Source organism: Lathyrus oleraceus, chromosome 5 (genome assembly GCF_024323335.1).
Source record: "Lathyrus oleraceus cultivar Zhongwan6 chromosome 5, CAAS_Psat_ZW6_1.0, whole genome shotgun sequence".
Classification (NCBI taxonomy): domain Eukaryota; kingdom Viridiplantae; phylum Streptophyta; class Magnoliopsida; order Fabales; family Fabaceae; genus Lathyrus; species Lathyrus oleraceus.
In genome coordinates this window covers 8,059,725-8,079,204 of record NC_066583.1, presented here as the reverse complement: position 1 = coordinate 8,079,204, position 19,480 = coordinate 8,059,725, and the positions used below count along the sequence as shown (strand labels likewise).

At 36.1% G+C, this 19,480-nt stretch overlaps 1 protein-coding gene across 1 annotated transcript; it reads left to right on the top strand.

Moving 5' to 3' along the window:
* Positions 1-931: 931 nt before the first annotated feature.
* LOC127082812 (chromatin remodeling protein SHL) lies at positions 932-4,266 on the top strand. Its single transcript, XM_051023052.1, has 5 exons — positions 932-1,213; positions 1,292-1,637; positions 2,396-2,464; positions 3,683-3,818; positions 3,911-4,266. The coding sequence occupies exons 1-5, from the start codon at positions 1,135-1,137 to the stop codon at positions 3,935-3,937; spliced, it is 657 nt and encodes a 218-aa protein (XP_050879009.1). The 5' UTR covers positions 932-1,134; the 3' UTR covers positions 3,938-4,266.
* The last annotated feature ends 15,214 nt before the right edge of the window (positions 4,267-19,480 follow it).

The following is a 19,480-nucleotide window of genomic DNA, read 5'->3' as shown; positions in this document are numbered from 1 at the left end:
TTTTTTTATACACCAAGATAATAATTGTTCCTAAAATTCAAAATCTAGAAAATTTAATATATAAAAAAAATATATTAAAATTTTAAATTAATATTAAACAACTATATAATCAAACTAACAAACATATTATACAAACAATAAAATTAACAAATGAACATTATTTTAAAAATAAATTAAATACACATTACAAACAAATAAACAAATAATAAAATATATTCTAAAGTACAAACTTATCAATTAGTCCTCCGTTCTATAATGGAATGGATGAATCATTTGAAATAAAAGAGTGACCCAAAATGAATGATCTATTTTACATTTTAGTATGTTTTTTTAATTTTATTCTCTAATTAATATTTCTTTTATCATTTTGAATACATGATAATGATATTTTAATAAAATATTATTCTCTTTTTTATTTATTTCTTTTTTTAATATATAAAAAATAGTTAATTAAATCATTCACGGATAAATATGTAAAAAAAAATTAACAAAAAGAAATTTAAAAAATAAATTGTGCATTATTATATTATAAATTTCTAAATACAATAAATGTACATTATTATAAAATTTTAAAAACAAATTAAAATTAATATTGAACAACTATGAAAAAATTTGAATTCAAAGACAATAAATTGCATGACACTAACGTTATGTAGAAGGTAAAGAAAAAGCCTTCAAAGTCAAATTCAAAAATGGTAATTTGGCAGATGTGACTCCAAAAAAAACAAAACAAAACAGTTTGCACATTTCCGTAAAACATCCTCAAACTGGAATAACCACGCTACAGTGTGACGTGTAAAGCACGCACTATTTTATAACGGAAAGCCACATCGATCTTCTCACATAAACCCCTAAAATTCTGCTTAATTACCAAATTACCATTCTAGCGTAGTCATCACATATTTTCCTTTCCATCTACTATCATAAAAAAAATCAATCAGTTTATTAATACATCTACTCACAATTTCACCGTGTTTCAGGAAGCAAATAGTAATAAACTATTTTAACTAGTAGTATAACAACATACTATTAATATCTTTTTCTAGTATAAAAAAATAAAGGTTTTATTTGTTTATTTATTTTGCTATTAACCTTCTCCGTTAAGGTTTTGTTTTGTTACTGTCATTCCTTTCCATGACCATGGCTAAACCAAAAGCTCCGAGACGAACCCTAGAGTCATACTCAGTCAAACACATGAACAAACCTATTAAAGGTAAAATTAATTTCTCGAAATAATTTTCTTGCTCAATTTTATGTGTTTTTGTAATTAGATTTTTTTTTCTGTTATTAGCTGGAGATTGTGTGCTTATGCGTCCATCTGAACCGTCGAAACCGTCCTATGTGGCTAGGATTGAAGGGATCGAAGCTGATTCACGAGGTGCTAATGTGAAAATTCATGTTCGTTGGTATTATCGACCTGAGGAGTCTCTTGGTGGCCGGCGGCAGTTTCATGGTTCTAAAGAGGTTTTTCTCTCGGATCACTTTGATGTTCAGAGTACTGATACAATTGAAGCAAAGTGTATTGTTCACAGTTTTAAGAGCTACACTAAGCTTGATGCTGTTGGTAATGATGATTTCTTCTGCCGCTTTGAGTACAATTCCTCTACCGGTGCTTTCAATCCTGATAGAGTTGCAGTGTGAGTTGATCTCTTCCGCGATAGATATCTTTTATGATTCAAATTGTGTAGTTTTATTCTTGTGTTTGAATGGAATTTCTGTATTTAATCTTATTTTAATCTGCCACTAACCGGTAGCAATTATATTAGGTTTAGGTTTAGATTTTGTTTTGGTTAATGACACCGAACACGTTTTGAAGATTTTACTTAAATTATGTTGTTATGGTAAAATATAATTTTTTTTATGGATTGTAGAATGGAAAATGTTCCTGCCATGGAACATAGGATTGATCACCTGAATGGTAATATTGTATCTCATTCTCCAATGCGAGAGAGTAACGCAAAAGCAGACACTCTAATGCCAAAGTCAGGCAGAGTGAAGAGCGGGGTTTAAGTGATTATATTTGGGGTTTAACCCATATATATAAAAGTTTTAGGCCTTGAATTATACTTGTGATTGAAGCATTCTAATTGGTTGATTCCATTGTCCTTATCTTCGGTTCAGTTCTGCTGTAAACCTTATATGGCATTTATGTTAAGATCTTCTTATCAAGTTGTCTATGATGTCTATTCTCTTGGAGAGTTTTTTTTACCTTACCACCTGAAGTTGTTTTATTGGGCCTAAGACTTAGTTTTGAGATGTCCTTAGGTTGGCTTTCTAAATCGTGCCTTTACATATAGTAAATTGATACTTTTTTTTTGTCACAATGAAGAAGTTGTGGGATCTTTATCTGGATTCTGGCTTATGTATTGTTCATTGATCAAAACTTTCATGGCAGATATTGTAAATGTGAGATGCCATACAACCCGGATGATCTTATGGTCCAGTGTGAGGGCTGCAGTGATTGGTAAGTTGAATACTCTCTAATTCATTTGTCTTCTACTCTGATCTTGGTTGTGTTCAGTATCTGTCTGATTTTCTGAACTCTAGTATGTCCGGTTCTGTGGATTTTTTGCATCGCCCTCATGTGAAGGAAAAAGTGTTTTGAGTCCGCATTTACTATGCGCATTTTTTTTTCATTGTGCCAGACTCTTCGATTAATTTGGACTACTCTTTCATCCATATTTTGTGTTGCTTCTTAATAAATGATACAATTCCTAATAGAAGCTCATAGATTTAACTATATTTTCTTTGAATGATTTACTGTTATGCTTTGGTTATTTCTGGCATACTGCTTCTATCTAATTGTTATTTAATGCGTGCTTTCGATACCCTTCCCCCGAACCTATTTTACCTTGTTCAGCTGATTCCGTGCTGTTATGCATGCATAGATTATCAAATCTAACATATATAAATTCACGCAGTTAGTATATACCTAAATGAATATAAATGGTAAAGAATAAAAGAATCACTGCAAATTGAATACATATTTTATGCATTTGATTGTTTTTTTTTAGTATTTCATTGAATGAGTGTCATGAACACTCACGTCTATGTTTGCAATTCATGTGTATGAGAATTTTTTGCCAAATTATGCCGTATCTCTAAAGTTTCATAAATATCTATCTAAGTGGATTTTAGAAATATACTCGAAATAATTAAGTGTAAATGGATAATGAAGATCTGAAATGTCAGTCGAAGATTCAGAGAGTGAATTCCCTCTTAGAAAAAGAAGAAGATGATTCATTTTCTTTCTTTGTCAAAGATTCATAGAATGAAGATCTCAAGTAGTAGCACATACACAGACTAATTACATAATGGCTTTAGTTACATAGATTCTGTGTAGTGACAAACCTTACAAAGTTATCCCAACTTGTTAAAATCTTGATTACAAGAGATCATCAATTTAACTATATTGAATTTCTTTACTCTCATGATTGTGGTCATTGATCATAAAATTTATAGTTTTTTTTTGTGTGCTTATTTTTATGGGAGACATGATCAATCTGGAAGGTTTTAAAAATCAATCTTGATGCTATTAGTTTGTTTGCTAAATCGTGTTAAATGGAGAAGATTTGAGGTTTCGATACATAAAAAATAGCTTGTTTTGTAACAGAGGCCTTTATAATGCTGATATGACAGACTTTGAGTGAATGGATTCTTCTGCATAATCTTTGTGATTCAGGTTTCATCCGGCTTGTATAGACATGACTGTAGAGGAAGCCCAGAGACTCGACCACTTCTTTTGTGAAGGTTGTTCGGTCGAAGGTCAGAAACAGTTGCAAAATGCTCATTCTGCCACAAGACCCTCGGATACAAAGGTACCATTTACTTTTGTTTTCAGCACTTAACCGCTTTCCATCTGTTGTCTGTAAGTTGCAAGTATATCTTCACATTATGGTTGGTATTGCAGGTGGATACTAAACGGCGTCGAAGGTAAAGCGATAGAATATAAGGTAGATCTATAATGGAGGGGACCTTGCTTTTCTAATCCTGGGTAGGAGGTGAACAAACTGGAAGACAATGCTATTTAATTTAATAGTAAAACTGTAAAAGTTTTTCTCAAGAGACTAATTTGAAAAAGTTTGTCAATGGTTTGAGTATGCATCTTGTTTCCCTTGGAAGTGGAGGATGTGTTTCTTTTGTCATGTAATTATCATGTGAGGTAGATTTTCCATCAATCTCTTTCAGGTCCTTGTTCTTACTTGGACTTTTGTAAAGTAGCTTGACTTATTTACAACTAGTAGCCACTACTATTACTACTCTTTACTATGGTGATGTCATTGTGTTGGCAATTGACGTATGCAAATGGGAAATAAAAAAGAGAGAGAAACTATAATAATCAATCAATTTATAATGACAATTTACTCACTATGAGAGAGAAATAAATCCTTGGAGATGGGAATTACCTTGATGCCAAGGAAATAATGTGAAGAGCTGATATCTTTGAAGGATAAGTTGGTGGAAATTTTGGTGAAGTATTCATTGGCGTGTATTGTGCCTTGGTTTTTGGAGAATAAATAAAGATGAATCATGTTTTGTATTAACAAAATCATAGTCACAACGAAGGCTTCACAATTTTGTGTTTGTAAATGTTTCTATATTTTGTGGAGTGTGTGTATATATATATTTTTGGGATTTTGTAAAAGAATTTTTTCTCCGGTTTTGAAGATAGTTTCAGCATTTCAATGTGATTTTTTACAATTTCTTCTTCTTCATCTAATCCAAGTATTCTATTAATAGTTTGCAAGGTTTGCAATCCTTGGAACCCCCCACCAAAAAGCCCGGTAAATGTTTTACCTGAAAATCAATAATTTGTCAGAGATGAACGAGAATTTAATTTGATATCTTTCGATTAAACTTGACACCCCAATATTTTTATATTCTCAAAACTGCTCATGATGGAAACTTGAATGAAATTTACGTTTAAAATTTTTGGTACGTATAAAATTTTCGGTAGTGTATTATAAATTTTTTGTATACTGGAAAATTTCTGGTATGTTACAAATAATTTCAAAAATTTAAAATTTACAGGTTGATACTGGAAATTTCAACCCTAATGAAATTTTTGATAGTATTATTTGTGTGAAATTACAAATGTTAAGGATATTGCCAACAAGTTTGGATGATTGTGATTGCATCGACAATTTTGTCTGGTTCAGAGTAAGTGCAAAGTTGTATAAATAGGGGGTGATATATTGTTTAATAAAAACATCTTTAAAAAATGCATCTTCCTCAGTTTTTTATTAAGGCAGAAGTGTATTTCATAGACTTATCATGATCCATATGTGTATTACAACCTTATTGAGTTGAAGGTGGATGAAAATGTGAAAGAAATGCGGAGATCATTTCGCCGTAGGATAACAAAGGGGCCGATTAAGTTAGATGCTAAGATTTCAAGGTTTGTCGATGATATAATGAAGATGATGAAACGTCCAGAATCATCTGGTAGTGCCTAGGTTTTCTTATGTAATCGTTTATCAAATGTTAGTTTATGTTGATGTAGCATGAATGAAAGATAAAAAAAGTTCTGTAATAAATTTTTTTTTGATAAAGATGTTTGAGTAATATACAAATAATATATAATATATAAAAGATGTCTAAATAGACCCCTAACTGGCTATGTGTGCAGCCCAAGCTAATCTAGTATAAACCTCGCCATATGAGTTCACCAAATCCATGAGGTTATCCCTAATAACTGCAATCATCTAAAAGCGGTGTTGGTCATCAGTTGTAGTAGTAGGAGATGTAAGACCCTAATTTTGACCCTAAGATCCCTCATGGCATCATAACATTGCATTTGCATAGCCTCAAGGATCCTAAGCATCCTGGTTCCCTTTGCCTTTGGGTGGGATCCCTTGTGAGTGGTTTGAGATCACCAAGCATGTTTGAATTATATATTATTGCTTTTCTCATTTTATTCACTAACCAAAAGCACAAAATATGTCACTAACACCTTTTGTTTGTAGCTTGAGCAGTCACAAGGTCAAAAGCTTCTAAGAGATCCTTTGTGCAATGATATGGTCAAGAGAAGATGAAAGCAAACATGGCAATGGTTCCCAAAGCTCTCATCCCTCAAATATACCTCCCAAGTATCTCAATTCATCATTTTGATCAAAGCAAATCAATGGGCTTGAGGCTTGTTTCCCAAGGAAACCCTAATTCATCTATTCCTCAACTGTGCCTTGCTCACGAAGCAACCTTAACCCATGGTCAAATACAATCAAGGTAAGTTCTTTAATTCATCATTTCATGCATATTTGAACTTATTTGATTGTCATCAATCATCCATTCATCAAGATATGAGTTTTGGACTTGAGAAGTTGATTAGTCAATTCATCTGACTATTTTGAAATTCACTGAGACCTAACTTTTTATGTGTTAGTCAAATAGATATGACCCCAAGATAAAAAATGTTCTTAAGGACCATATGAACAACTTTCATTTGTATCAAAAATTGATTTGAAGCTTGGAAGGCCATCATCCATTCCAAGACATTATAGGTCATTTTGACTGAAACCCTAATTTTAGGTCAACTTCCCAAGGACATAACTCCTTCATTTTTCATGATTTTGAGGTGGGACTTAATTAATTGGAAAGCTTATTGTGTCTACTTAAAATGTTATGTTGAGAAAAATTGCAAAATCTCAAAATAAATACATGTGATAATGCAAAACATTATAGGTCACTTTGGACCAAATGCATTAAAATGTGAAAAAGTCCAACTTCGAGTGCCCATAACTTCTTCATCAAAAATCCTAATGATGCAAAATTTAAGTCCAACTTGATTTCTTTGAAAAGATCTACAACTTTCATGTTGAAGGTTTTGTCATTTGGAGCTTGCATCATTGAGACAGAAGGGCTTGAACATTGGCCAATTTTGGAAATTTCACATAGGCATGTTTTGCACCCTACACTTCAAGCTCAATTTTCATTAATTTCCAAGGCCCAAATGGATTTTTGATCAACATGGCATTTGTTCCTTATGCAACAAGCTTTCCGACCATTACTCATAAGGTTGCATTTTGATTTTTGACATGTCGTTTTCAAAGAGGAGAAAGTTTTAGTGCATTTTTGGAAACTCATTGAAAATACATTGCATAAGCTTATGACCTCATTTCTGCACGTCTATTTCATCTTAATTTGGTAATAGCTTGCAATTCCAATCAGAATTGGGCCCTCCATGCGCCTGTACAGGCCCATGCATGGAGGCTCTTTTCTCCCATGCACACGATTTTGATCATGCTTACAGCTCCCTTCATCTATAAATACAATGCCTTGGCCTCTCATTTCTTCAACCTGAAGGCACCCTACATGCTGTGCAACTGAAATCCCACCCTCACACCAAAGGAACTCTCTCTTTTCTCTCAAATTTTCAGATCTAGAATTCAGTTTCCTCGACTGTTTTCTTAGATCTAAAAGTTCCTAGACCTCTTCACCTTGATCCATAGAGCTTTCTGTTTGCAAAAGAAACCAAGGATCTTGACTCAATTCCTCACAATTCAAAGGTTTTCCTCAACTGCATTTTTCTTCGAAACAACTTGTATATGGTTCCATTTGCCTTGTTTTTGTGTGATCTGAAGTCCTCTTCATAGAGACAACATTATTGTGTTTTCAATTTTTGAAAATCATTGAGTTCACTTGAACACCACAAAACTTCCATCTCTGATTTATCTCAATCTAGATATCTAGAGTGGAATTGAGTGGCACAGGAGTGATGTACATCACTCCACCTTTCGTTTGGTACCTGGATCGCGCGTTTTGGTTCACATTTATTTCTCTGTAATTTTTGGCCTTCGCCGGAGCTAGCCGGAGAAGACGGTGCGCCACCGTCTGGTCTCCAGATTGAATCGTGACCGTGGATTTCCATTCCCAGATTTGATCTAGGCCCTTCAATGTTATGACCAAATTAATGGCTAGGTGTGATTGCATTGACCTTGGTGTTTGGTGGGCGCGCACTCAGGAGCCATGTGATGTGCCAGCTCAATTAATGAGCTATCATCCAACGCTCTGTGTTTTTTTTCTCATTTTTTAATTTCTGATTTTATTTTCTTTTATTTTTTTAATTCCATTTTATTTCTAAAATTCATATCTCTCTCATTATTGGTCTAAAAATTATGGGACCAATTGCATTATTTCTCTTTTAATTTCTAGTTTCTAAAAATGATTTTTAATATTTTTTATTTCATCATTTGCTATTTTTTTAGTAATTTTCTCTTTTCTGATCATTTTTAATTCATTTTAAATAGTTTTTGATATTCAAAAAATACAAAAATATTTTTTCCAACCTCTTTGAATGATTATATCTATGAAAAATATTGTCATTAATTTATTAATTGATTTGAGATTTATTTGAGATTTTAGTTCAATTAGGTTATTTTTATGCATTTTTAATTGATTTAAAATAGTTTATGACTTTTAAAAATGCTGAATTTTTTTGTCAAACTTTGTTTGACCTTGTTGAACTTGGAATAATTCACTTGGACTTTTCAAAGTTGATTTGAAGTGAATTTGAAGTTTGACCTTTCTTTATTATTTTAATTCAAGTTTTATTTTAAATATTAAAAATGCCAAAAATATTTTATTTGTTTCTTGCTTTCTAATTCTCATTTTGCTTCTGTTTTCAATTGTTTGACCTTGATCTTCTCTATCTTTGGTCATTGCTTGTTGATTAATACATTCTATTTCATTAAATGCACTTTATTTCTTCTTCTTCTTCTTCTTCTTCTTCTTCTTTTTCTTTTTGATCAATGAGTTAAAGATTGGTGATTAGCATTGATTAGGGAGGTTTAATCTTCCTTGATTCAAATCTAATTCATCTTGATCATGGATCAAGTGAATGGCTTTGCATTAAGGATAGATTGCTTCCTAAATCATGCAAAGGACCTAAATCAATACAAGATCATTTCCTATCTTCTTTTTGGCATGGCAAGTTGTTGGAGTTTGATTCACTAATCAAGACCTCTAACTTGTGTTGTTGCCTACATTATTATTGACCGGCCTCAGATAGTTGTGACTTCTACATAAGTCCAATTACGATTGCTTAACATAGCGCTAAATTTGCCTTATGGCACACTAACTATTAACACTAACCATTAGCCATTAACATTTACTTTTTGCACTTTACATTTATGCAATTTACTATTCTTGTACATATTATTCATTTGCTTTTCCCTTTGCTCATTTGAGCACATGTTTATGTTAATGCAATTTGCCTTTTGCTCACTTGAGCACATAATTGTGTATATATCATTGTGCTTGTGTTTTGTTTTTGATTGTTGTGGATCAAATGCAAAGAAATGGACAAATGGACTTAGACTTTAGGACTTTGCCTATGCAAATTTGGAGTCAAAGAGCAACTAGGCATTGAGCCTTTAGAGTGCTATAAAAGTCAAAGAGCAACTAGGCATTGGGCCTTTAGAATGCTATAAATGCTAAAGAGAACTTTGAAGAGACCACTTTCTAAACTCCTTCTTGTTCATTCTTGGTTTGTTTTGATAGAACTTTTTAATATGTGTGTTCTTGTGCTAGGGATTCCAACATTGAGCCTATGAGAAGAACCATTGCCATGAGCTTCTAAGAGAAAGAGAGATCTAAGAGCCATTGAGGAACTTTCCAAGAGCTTGTTTGATTGTGTTGATTGCTTGAGCTTATTACTTATTTTGCTTGCATATTCCAAAGGATGGGAGCTACTAGGATCATCAATATGATCTCAAGAGAGGAACTCCATTTGTGGTCTTGTTTCTTATCCCTTATCTCTTGTATGTTTAGGACTTTAGCCATTCTTCTTCTTCCCTCCACTCTAACCCAAGCCAAAACTTTTGTGCAAACATTTAACACTTGTTTTCAAACATTAGAAACCTAAGCCTTATGCTTTTGATTTTCAAACTTTCTTTTCATAACACTTATTTTGAATTGAACTTCTAAGTCAACTTTGACCATATTTTGTACATACTTTTCATTGGTAAATATAACCCATTCAAATGCTTTTTGTGGTTTCAATGGCCACTTTCTTAATCAAAACTTTTCATAATCTTTAGCTATTAGGTTTGAGTTATCCTTGAGGTAGATGTAATACTCACCTATATCCTTAGTGATGGACAATGAGTCTTCCATGCTTATTATAGGGTTAACCCCTCACTAGCATGTTGAAGCTATCCTCACATGGTGGATTTGTGGTTTTAGGTTGAGTTTTCTCCCTTGGATAACAAAAGACCTTAAGGCTTTTGGACCAATCAATTCACCAACTTGTTTTGAGATTTTTACCCCGAACTACGAGGTTTTGATCCTAATCTTTTTTAAGATGGTACGTAGGCAATGGGTTTATCCATCCAAACACAAAATGTAAATAACTTGTATATTCTCTTCTCATCTCTTCAATCATGTTTGCACAAATAAATTTTCACAAAATACCAACCTTACAACAAATGTGAAAAGGGCTCCCTAGGAGTACCTAGGATGTTTTGGGTGCTTAAAACCTTCCCATTTCATAACCAACCCCTTACCCAGATCTCTGACATTTTTACGAGTTTTTGATTCGATAAAACTTTTAGGTTTTTGTTTGCTTTCTAACCATTCCTTTGGATAAATAGAAGTGCAGTGGCGACTCGACTTGTATGGTTTACCTTGGATTTAGTCAATATCTCTAATGGTAACGAATACCCCGCTACAGAAAAGTGGCGACTCTGCTGGGGAATATTTGCCTAGTGGGTTTTGCCTATTTTTCATATTTTGTTGTATTGTTGTGTATATTATTTTGTGACATATTTTTGTGCAATTTGGGATTACTGTATTGTATGTAATGATTGAATTGCTTGAATATTAATTCCTTGTATGCTTAGTGATCTTTGTGAGATGAGTTCTATACCCGAACTCGAGTGCACTTAGAATAGGGGAATGACATAATCTTGTTAACTTGTGTGGGGTTATTCCTTAGCAAGTTGACTTGCAAGCCCATTCACTTGGTGGAGGTCATGTTGGGATCAATAATGTCACACAAGTAGTTGTGGTTAGACATTACTCTTTCCAATATAGACCTTAGAAGCCAAGGACCTTAGTTTACCAAGCCCATCTTGGCCTATTCTTAGGATGTAGTGCGAAAGTCGTTCAAGTGTAAGGTTTGATACGATTGTTACGCGATACTACGCTCATAAGAGTCTCTCTTGAGAATATTTTTGGAATACGAGTAGTCGTTTCTCCGATAATATCCGAAAGATGGGATGATGACTATGGGAACCTCTTGTAGAACATGTTTGGTAGGTTTAAACCCTATTACACTCCCTTTGGGTGGTTCTTAACCGAGACTCCATGCTCGTGACTTGCAACAAACCATTGATTCATGGTTGATCCGTTCTTGTGTATCCTTAATATCCATGGAACTTGGGTGTTGATAAGGTGTAAACCATAATCCACCAAAATGGACGATTGATATTAAGGATGACATGATCCATCCCATGACCTTTGTTTGGTGTGCTTTGCTTGATCCTTGAGTGTGATTGTTGCATTCATGCACCCATTTGCATCCATATCATCAATAATGAGAAAATTTTCAAGGAACTTAAGAGGTCTATTTGCAAATTTTCAGACATGGAAAGACAAAGAAGGAATACGAAGAAGTACAGTTTTAGACAACCCGACTTGAAAGAGCTAAGGAATTTGACATCCTATGTATTAGATCCCTTGGGTTTCAAGGCTCGTTTTGGGAAGCTTCTATCTGTTCTGACTACTCAAGTGGACGAAGGATTGATGAGTGTATTGGTACAGTTTTATGATCCCTTGTACCGTTGCTTCACGTTTCCGGATTTTCAGCTTTTTCCCACGCTTGAGGAGTATGCCTATCTTGTGGGTATACCTATTCTAGACCAGTTGTCGTTCAGTGGCTTAGAGAGTATTCCTACTTCTCAAGAGATAGCTGCTATGTTGCATATAGATGAATCTCTGGTTGGTGCTCATATGACTACCAAAGGTGGAATTCAAGGTCTCCCTTCTGAGTTCCTCATTGCTCAAGCTACTATGTATGGGAAGGCCATGAGTGAGGACGCCTTTGAGGCCATATTTGTACTTCTCATCTATGAGCTAGTATTATTCCCCAACATCGACAAGTTTGTGGACGTGAATGCTATTAGGATTTTCTCTACTCTTAATCCCGTTCCGACTCTGTTGGGTGATACTTACTTTTCTTTGCATATGAGGAATGCAAAGGGTGGTGGTACCATTGTGTGCTGTTTGCCTCTGTTGTACAAGTGGTTTATTTCGCACTTGCCACAGACGGTCGCCTTCAAGGAGAACAAAGGATGTCTACGATGGTCTACGAGACTTATGTCTCTCACTAATGATGATATCGTTCGGTACAACCGTGTATATGATGGTGTGCAGATCATTGACTCTTGTGGTGAATTCTCAAGTGTGCCTCTTCTTGGTACATGTGGTGGGATTAACTACAACCCCGTTTTGGCACGTCGTCAGCTTGGGTTCCCCCTAAAGGATAAACCTAATAACATTCTGTTAGAGGGTGTGTTCTTTCAGGAGGGTAAAGATCCCCAAGGCTTGAAGGGCAGGATGGTCCGCGCTTGGCGCAAGATTCATAGGAAAGGAAGGAAGGAGCTAGGTCCGAAGAACTGTATCGCTTTGGAGCCTTATACTTCTTGGGTTAGGAGGAGAGCTTCCGAGTACCTCATGCCATATGAGTATCCAAGACCTACACCTTTGGTTGTGGCTGGGCCGTCAACCCTCCCTGACCAAGGAGTAGAGGAGTCGAGAGACGAAGACCGTTCACGTGCTTGGATCCATTGTTGAAAGAGTATATCTTTGGCAAATATTTTTGTATCGTATCCACAGAGATTAGGTGATATTACCGCCGTTCGATAATTCAAATGTTTTAAGTTTAGAAAGTAACAGGTTTGTTTTGTTTGGAAAAATATCTTGTTAATCAATTTTAACATAAACTATTAAGTGGTTTTAGACAAATATAAAAGCTTGGCAAGATTGGAGTTCACTATTTCAAATATCTATGATTCCCTATGATACATAATTAGATTCAAGATTATTGATGATGTTCAAATATCCTCTCAAAGTCATTTATGTCTAAATGATATCGTGATAGTTACTATATTGATCCTTAGACGATCTCTCCACCTAACTATCAATATAGTAACCTTGAATGTTCAATATCCAAGAATAGTAATGAATAAATCTATCTCTACAACTTATTCATTACTTGAAAATCTGTTTTATGTCTAAACTCGAGTAATCTCTCTCGACAACTACTCAAATCTGGTTTTCAAAGTAAAGCAAAAACAGTTCCAATACATCAACAATCTTTATCTCATATATAAATCAAAGTGAATACATAGATAGATGAGAATAGCTACTACCTCCAATCTTGACAAAAGGGAGTTTAGCTCCTCATCACCATTGTTACAAAGCAGAAGGATTTAGAAGAAAAACTCTGTTTTTTTCTATTACAAAAGTTCTACAGCCCAATGTGTGAATCCATGGAATAATGTCTCAATACCCTAGGTTAAACTATTTTGTCTCTACCAAAAAGGTTGACATTTCCCCATTTGGACATTGTCATCAGCAGCAGAAAAGCACTTTCCAGGCAGACATCAAAATGGCAATTACTTTTTCTGCACAGCAGCACATTTGACCCTTGGTCAGCTTGCTGGATTCGCAGCCTTCGCGGCGCGAACTGTAGCTTTCCCAGCTTCCTTGTTTGGCAAGCTTCCTCCAAAATGCCATGTTGAAACCAAGGTCTTGCTTATCCAAAATTCTACACAACTAACAAAAAATGTGAAATAACTATTCAAAACAAAATAAATTAAACCTAATTGCATTTATACAAATTAATGAAGATAAAAGTGTGTAATTACATCAAAACTTGGTAAAAGGGACCAATAAAAAGGTATAAAAAGTAGTACAAATTGGTCCCTAACAACTCTCCCCAACTTAGCATTTTGTTTGTCCCTAAACAAAAGTTTCCACCCTCACAACCAAGATCATGACACAAAAGATTTAAACAAGCATTTATCAAGGACATTCAAATGGTTCAAAAGTGTTTGGCCTCTTCTCAATTCACCTCTCTCAATTCTAGACAAACATGAATAAGGGAAATGGTAAAGTGCAAAAATCATTCCAAGTATCTCAAAGCTATACATGTCAAAATTGAATCAAACTTACGCACACATCAATGTTGATGAATAACATGAAGGGTTACTTTCACTCATCCAAGCAGTTAAATCAACAACAAATCGAATCATGCGGCTATCACAACAAGTACCAAATCATGTGAAAAATGAGAATCAAGAGGTCTTTCAAAGGTTGTAATTTGGCTTAGGTTGCAAGAAAGGATATGATTAAGAGAATTCAAAAAGGTTGCCTATCCTAAGGGAGCATTCCCAAAGATTCAACTCTACCAATTTCCTTTTCCTTGGTTCCTATCTTTTCTTTTCAAATCCACACAACCATGAGCATATAATTTTTTTTTTTTTTTTTTTTTTTTTTTTTTTTTATATGCTCTATGGTTTCAAGGGTGATTTCTTTTTCTTGTTTCTTTTCATATTCTTACCCTTCCAAAGAAACTCACTATTCCAAGTTCCCTATCAACTCTTCACTTTACTCTCCCCAACTTTAGATTCCACAACCGATTTATTCAATAATGCTCCCTACTTAAGAATAAGCAAAAGGCAAAATTTTTGCAAACAACTCGGTTTGAGGTTTCAACTGATACGAAAGAAATTAGGATTCATTTATTCCACAATTTTCAATTGATTTTACAATGATCAATCAAATGAATCCTAACAAGCTCAAAGGGGGTTAACTAAGGATTACTCCTCACAAGGTTCGTTGATTTAAGCTTTTTGGTCAAGTGGTTTTTCTCACAAAAATTGCCTCTATCATTTTCAAAAATTTCACACAACATTAGATTGATGCATGATTTAGCATGATAAGAATGAGTCAAAATAATGCTCGGTTTCCCGCTTTTTTAGTGCACAATGGAAAGTTTCCTCACAAATGGTTAAGTCCTATTTTGATTCAAAACTGACATATACTTCAATGAATTTATGAAATGGAATTTGCACACAACATCAACCTACTCATGTTAAGTCTAGAAAGCGATAAAGTGTACCTTGAAATTGCCGACACTAATTCTTATCATCACCACTCGAAGTATCCTATGCTTCTTTCTTTGCGAACAACTCTTGGTTGCTTTAGGCTTGACTTAAGCGTAAGAACAATTAACTAGAGCTGTTGGTAAACCAATTTGATTAAAAACACACTTAAATTTCACAAGGTACTCATGCAATTATAAAAAGACTAAAGAAAAATTAAAGTGCTAAGATAAAGTCACGGTGAACTAGAGCCACCAAAAAGTACATTACAAAATTCCCAAAACAAAAACAGAATTAGTCAAACGAAATTCAAACAAACAATTCTCTTCAAAACTCCACAAATTCAATTCTCTTCCTCTTCATCACCACCTACACCTCCAAGAACATCTTCCATCTCCTCATTTGGGTCAGCACTACCTCCTGCACCCCCCATAAAATTTGGCCTGCCCACAGGCCAATCAGCATAAGCTGCATAGTCAGCTTGCGATGGAAAAGTACGGGCCTCTGGTGCCAGAAACGTGTTCTGGAACTGCTGCTGCATGGCATCAAAAAGAAATGATTGAGACCTCCTGGAGGCCTCAAAGTTCTCACAGCAGTAGTTGGCAAAAGCCATCTGATCAAAACCTGGGGTACTCTGAGGTTGAGGTTGAGAACGGGACCTGGCTCGGGACCGAGAGGAAGAAGTACCAGATGCATCAGTCTTCTCATTCGGGTTCTGCAGAAACCTGTTCAAATAAGCGTCACTGATCACACTGGTGATCGAGTAGTGCACTTCCTCAGGAATGTGAACATTGGCCCTACGGCACAATCCCATGATGAGTCCTGGATAAGCTAGCACACCAGCTTTGCCCCCGAAATTTGTTCCACTTAACACAATCCTTCTCATCTCGCATGAAATGAGGGCTGCAACATCCACCGTCTTCCCGATCATGATGCAGTACAAGAGACACCCGACATCCATAGGAATTGTGGTGGTGTGGCTTCTTGGTCTGATATTGGTTAACAGTAGCACCAACAAAGCTCTAGCTTCCAAATTGAAATTTTCCCTCTTCCACAATTTCGGGTGCCCTTGGTCATTCACTTCAAAAGATTTTCCTCTGAGACAAAGGGTGGCATTGACTGCTTCCAGGTTCCATCTGTCAGCTGCTACCATGGTATTGTACTCACAACTCTCCCCCTCTCCAAGAGTTAAGGGATGACCTAGATAAGAATTGATGTCATCCCTTCCAAATGACACAATCTTTCCCCTTACCCTGGACTGGTGAATGAAGGTCGTACCTTCCTCACGATGCATCGCATTCGCGTAGAATTCTCGGACAAGGTCGTAGTTGATTGCGGCTTCCGGCTCACACAACTTCATCCATTTTCTTTGCTCGAAAACCTCAACCACTTTGTGATACACTCCAGTTGGAGCCAGGCGGATAAACCTTTCCGGTAGAATAGTCCTCTTGACAAGACTCTCAAAGCGTGCTTCGTGCTCCTCACTGATGAACCTTCGGGGCGCACGGGCCTGAGGAGGTGCTGTGGTCTTAGTTCTCTTAGACATCTGCAATCAAAACCAGCACAACCACAAAACAAACATTATAGCATTAGTCAATAATCAAAAAGAAAATGGCTGCTGGAATTCACAGTTCGCGGCGCGAAGGGAGGTTCGCGGCGCGAACCCTGCGATTTCAGGAAATCCTCAATTGCTTTCTAGGGTTTCACCAAAGAGGGATTTAACATACCCAAACAGTCAAAATGCATAACCCTAACCTAATCCTATTCTATTTCACACAAGCATAGCAATTCCAAACAGCATTCACAGAAAAATACATCTCTAACCAACCCTAAATTGAAAAACCCCAAAAAGGGATTGGAAAAGAGGAAATGAAGATTACATACCTTTAGAATCTCTACACTTGCAGAAAGAAGAAGATTGGAAGAGTGAAATACTGAAAAACGTTGAGAAATGGTGGAATTTGGGGGTTGGGATGAAAGCGCGGCAAAAGGGTTTGAAAAGAGGAAGTTTGAAATGAAACTGAATTGACCTAAACAGTATTTAAATGAATTCTGTCACGCAAAGTTCGCGGCGCGAACAGGGGGTCGCGGCGCGAACTGCAGAAAACAGAACCAATTAAAATTTTTTCATTCAGTTCGCGGCGCGAACAGGGGGTCGCGGCGCGAACTGCAAAAAAACAGAAAACACTCAAATTTTTTCATTCAGTTCGCGGCGCGAACAGGAGATCGCGGCGCGAACTGCAAAAAACAGAACTTCAAAAAAAAAAAAAATTTTTTAAAACTTCAATCAAAGCTAAGAATCACACAACAGAGAAATTTAAATTGCACACAAACAACGTTGGGTTGCCTCCCAACCAGCGCTTTGTTTAACGTCGTTAGGAGCTCGACGGTACCTCAATTAGCTTGATCCAGATAAGGAAAGGACACACACATCACGGTTTATGTCACCGCTATGATAGACTTTCAGTCTTTGACCATTGACAGTCCAGCTTTCTTGCGACTTTGGATCCTCTATCACAATGGCTCCATAATTCCGTACTTCCTTGATCACAAATGGTCAAGACCATTTAGACTTCAATTTACCCGGAAACAACTTCAACCTTGAATTAAAAAGCAATACCATCTGGCCCACATGAAACTCTTTGGGGCGGACCTTCCCATCATGGTATGCTTTTGTCTTCTCCTTGTACAGCTTATTAGAATGGTATGCATTGTTCCTTAGTTCCTCCAACTCATGGAGTTGACCTTTCCTTCTCTCTCCAGCTAGAGTGGAATCGAAGTTCAAGAACTTAAGAGCCCATAATGCTCTATGTTCCATTTCAACTGGAAGATGACAAGTCTTCCCATACACCAGTTGAAACGGAGTCAGCCCAATAGGTGCTTTGTAAGCAGTGCGATATGCCCACAAAGCCTCATCAAGTTTTAAAGACCAATCCTTTCTTGAGTTCGAAACTGTTTTCTCAAGTATCCGTTTGATTTCCCGGTTTGAAACCTCAGTTTGACCGTTCGCTTGTGGGTGGTAGGGAGTGGTCACTTTATGCTTTACACCATAATGTTGCAAAACTTTTTCTAATGGTGTATTGCAGAAGTGTGAGCCTCCATCACTCACCAACACTCGAGGCACACCAAAACGTGAAAATATGTTCTTCTTTAAAAATTTGATCACGGTTTTGGCATCGGCCTTGGGTGAGGCACTTGCTTCCACCCACTTCGAAACATAATCGACAGCAACTAAAATGTACTCATTAGAGAAAGAAGAGGGGAATGGGCCAACGAAATCAATACCCCAACAGTCAAAAACTTCTACTTCTAGCATGTTGGTTAGAGGCATTTCATCCCGTTTTCCTATTCCGCCACTCCGTTGACATGCATCACAACTCTTCGCATGTTCGTGCGCATCTTTGAATAAAGATGGCCAATAAAAACCCGATTGGAGTACTTTAGTGGCTGTTCTCAAACCACTATAGTGACCTCCATACGGAGAGTTGTGACAGTGCCACAGAATGTCTCTTGATTCCTCTATTGTTACACACCTTCTCAAAATATTGTCTGCCCCTACTTTAAAAAGGTAAGGGTCATCCCAGACATAGTATTTTGCATCAGCTAAAAATTTCCTTCTTTGATTGCAAGTGAGGTCTTCCGGTGTTAAACCAGTTGCTTTGTAGTTAGCAAAATCAGCAAACCAAGGCCTCACTTGAATTGCATAGAGTTTTTCATCTGGAAATTCTTCTCTCACCTCTTCTTCTTTGTTTGTAATTTCTACATTGACCAATCGAGACAAATGATCTGCTACCAAGTTCTCGGACCCTTTTTTATCCCGAATTTCTAGATCAAACTCTTGTAATAAAAGGATCCAACGAATAAGCCTTTGTTTTGAATCCGGCTTGGTAAGCAGATATTTTATTGCAGAATGGTCAGTGTAGATTACAACTCTTGAACCAATCAAATAAGCTCTAAATTTTTCCAATGCATACACTATGGCTAGCAATTCTTTTTCAGTTGTTGCGTAATTAACTTGGGCGTCATTCAACACCTTACTAGCATAGTGTATGGCATGGAAAACTTTATCTCTTCTTTGTCCTAACACCGCACCCACTGCATAATCGCTAGCATCACACATGAGTTCAAAGTCAAGTTTCCAGTTTGGTGCTACGATTATTGGTGCGGTGATCAACTTTTGTTTCAAATCTAAGAAGGCTTTAAGACATGACTCATCAAAAAGAAAAGGCGTACCTTTGTTGAGTAAATTACTCAATGGCTTTGCGATCTTTGAGAAGTCTTGTATGAATCTCCGGTAGAACCCGGCATGTCCTAGAAAGCTTCTTATTCCTTTGATGTTAGTTGGAGGTGGCAATTTTTCGATAACCTCCACC

Excerpts from the sequence above, each read along its gene's own strand:
- LOC127082812 (XM_051023052.1), top strand. The coding sequence starts at position 1,135 with ATGACCATGGCTAAACCAAAAGCTCCGAGACGAACCCTAGAGTCATAC. Across the intron at positions 1,214-1,291 it reads CATGAACAAACCTATTAAAG|CTGGAGATTGTGTGCTTATG; the intron begins GTAAAATTAATT and ends TTCTGTTATTAG. Across the intron at positions 1,638-2,395 it reads AATCCTGATAGAGTTGCAGT|ATATTGTAAATGTGAGATGC; the intron begins GTGAGTTGATCT and ends CTTTCATGGCAG.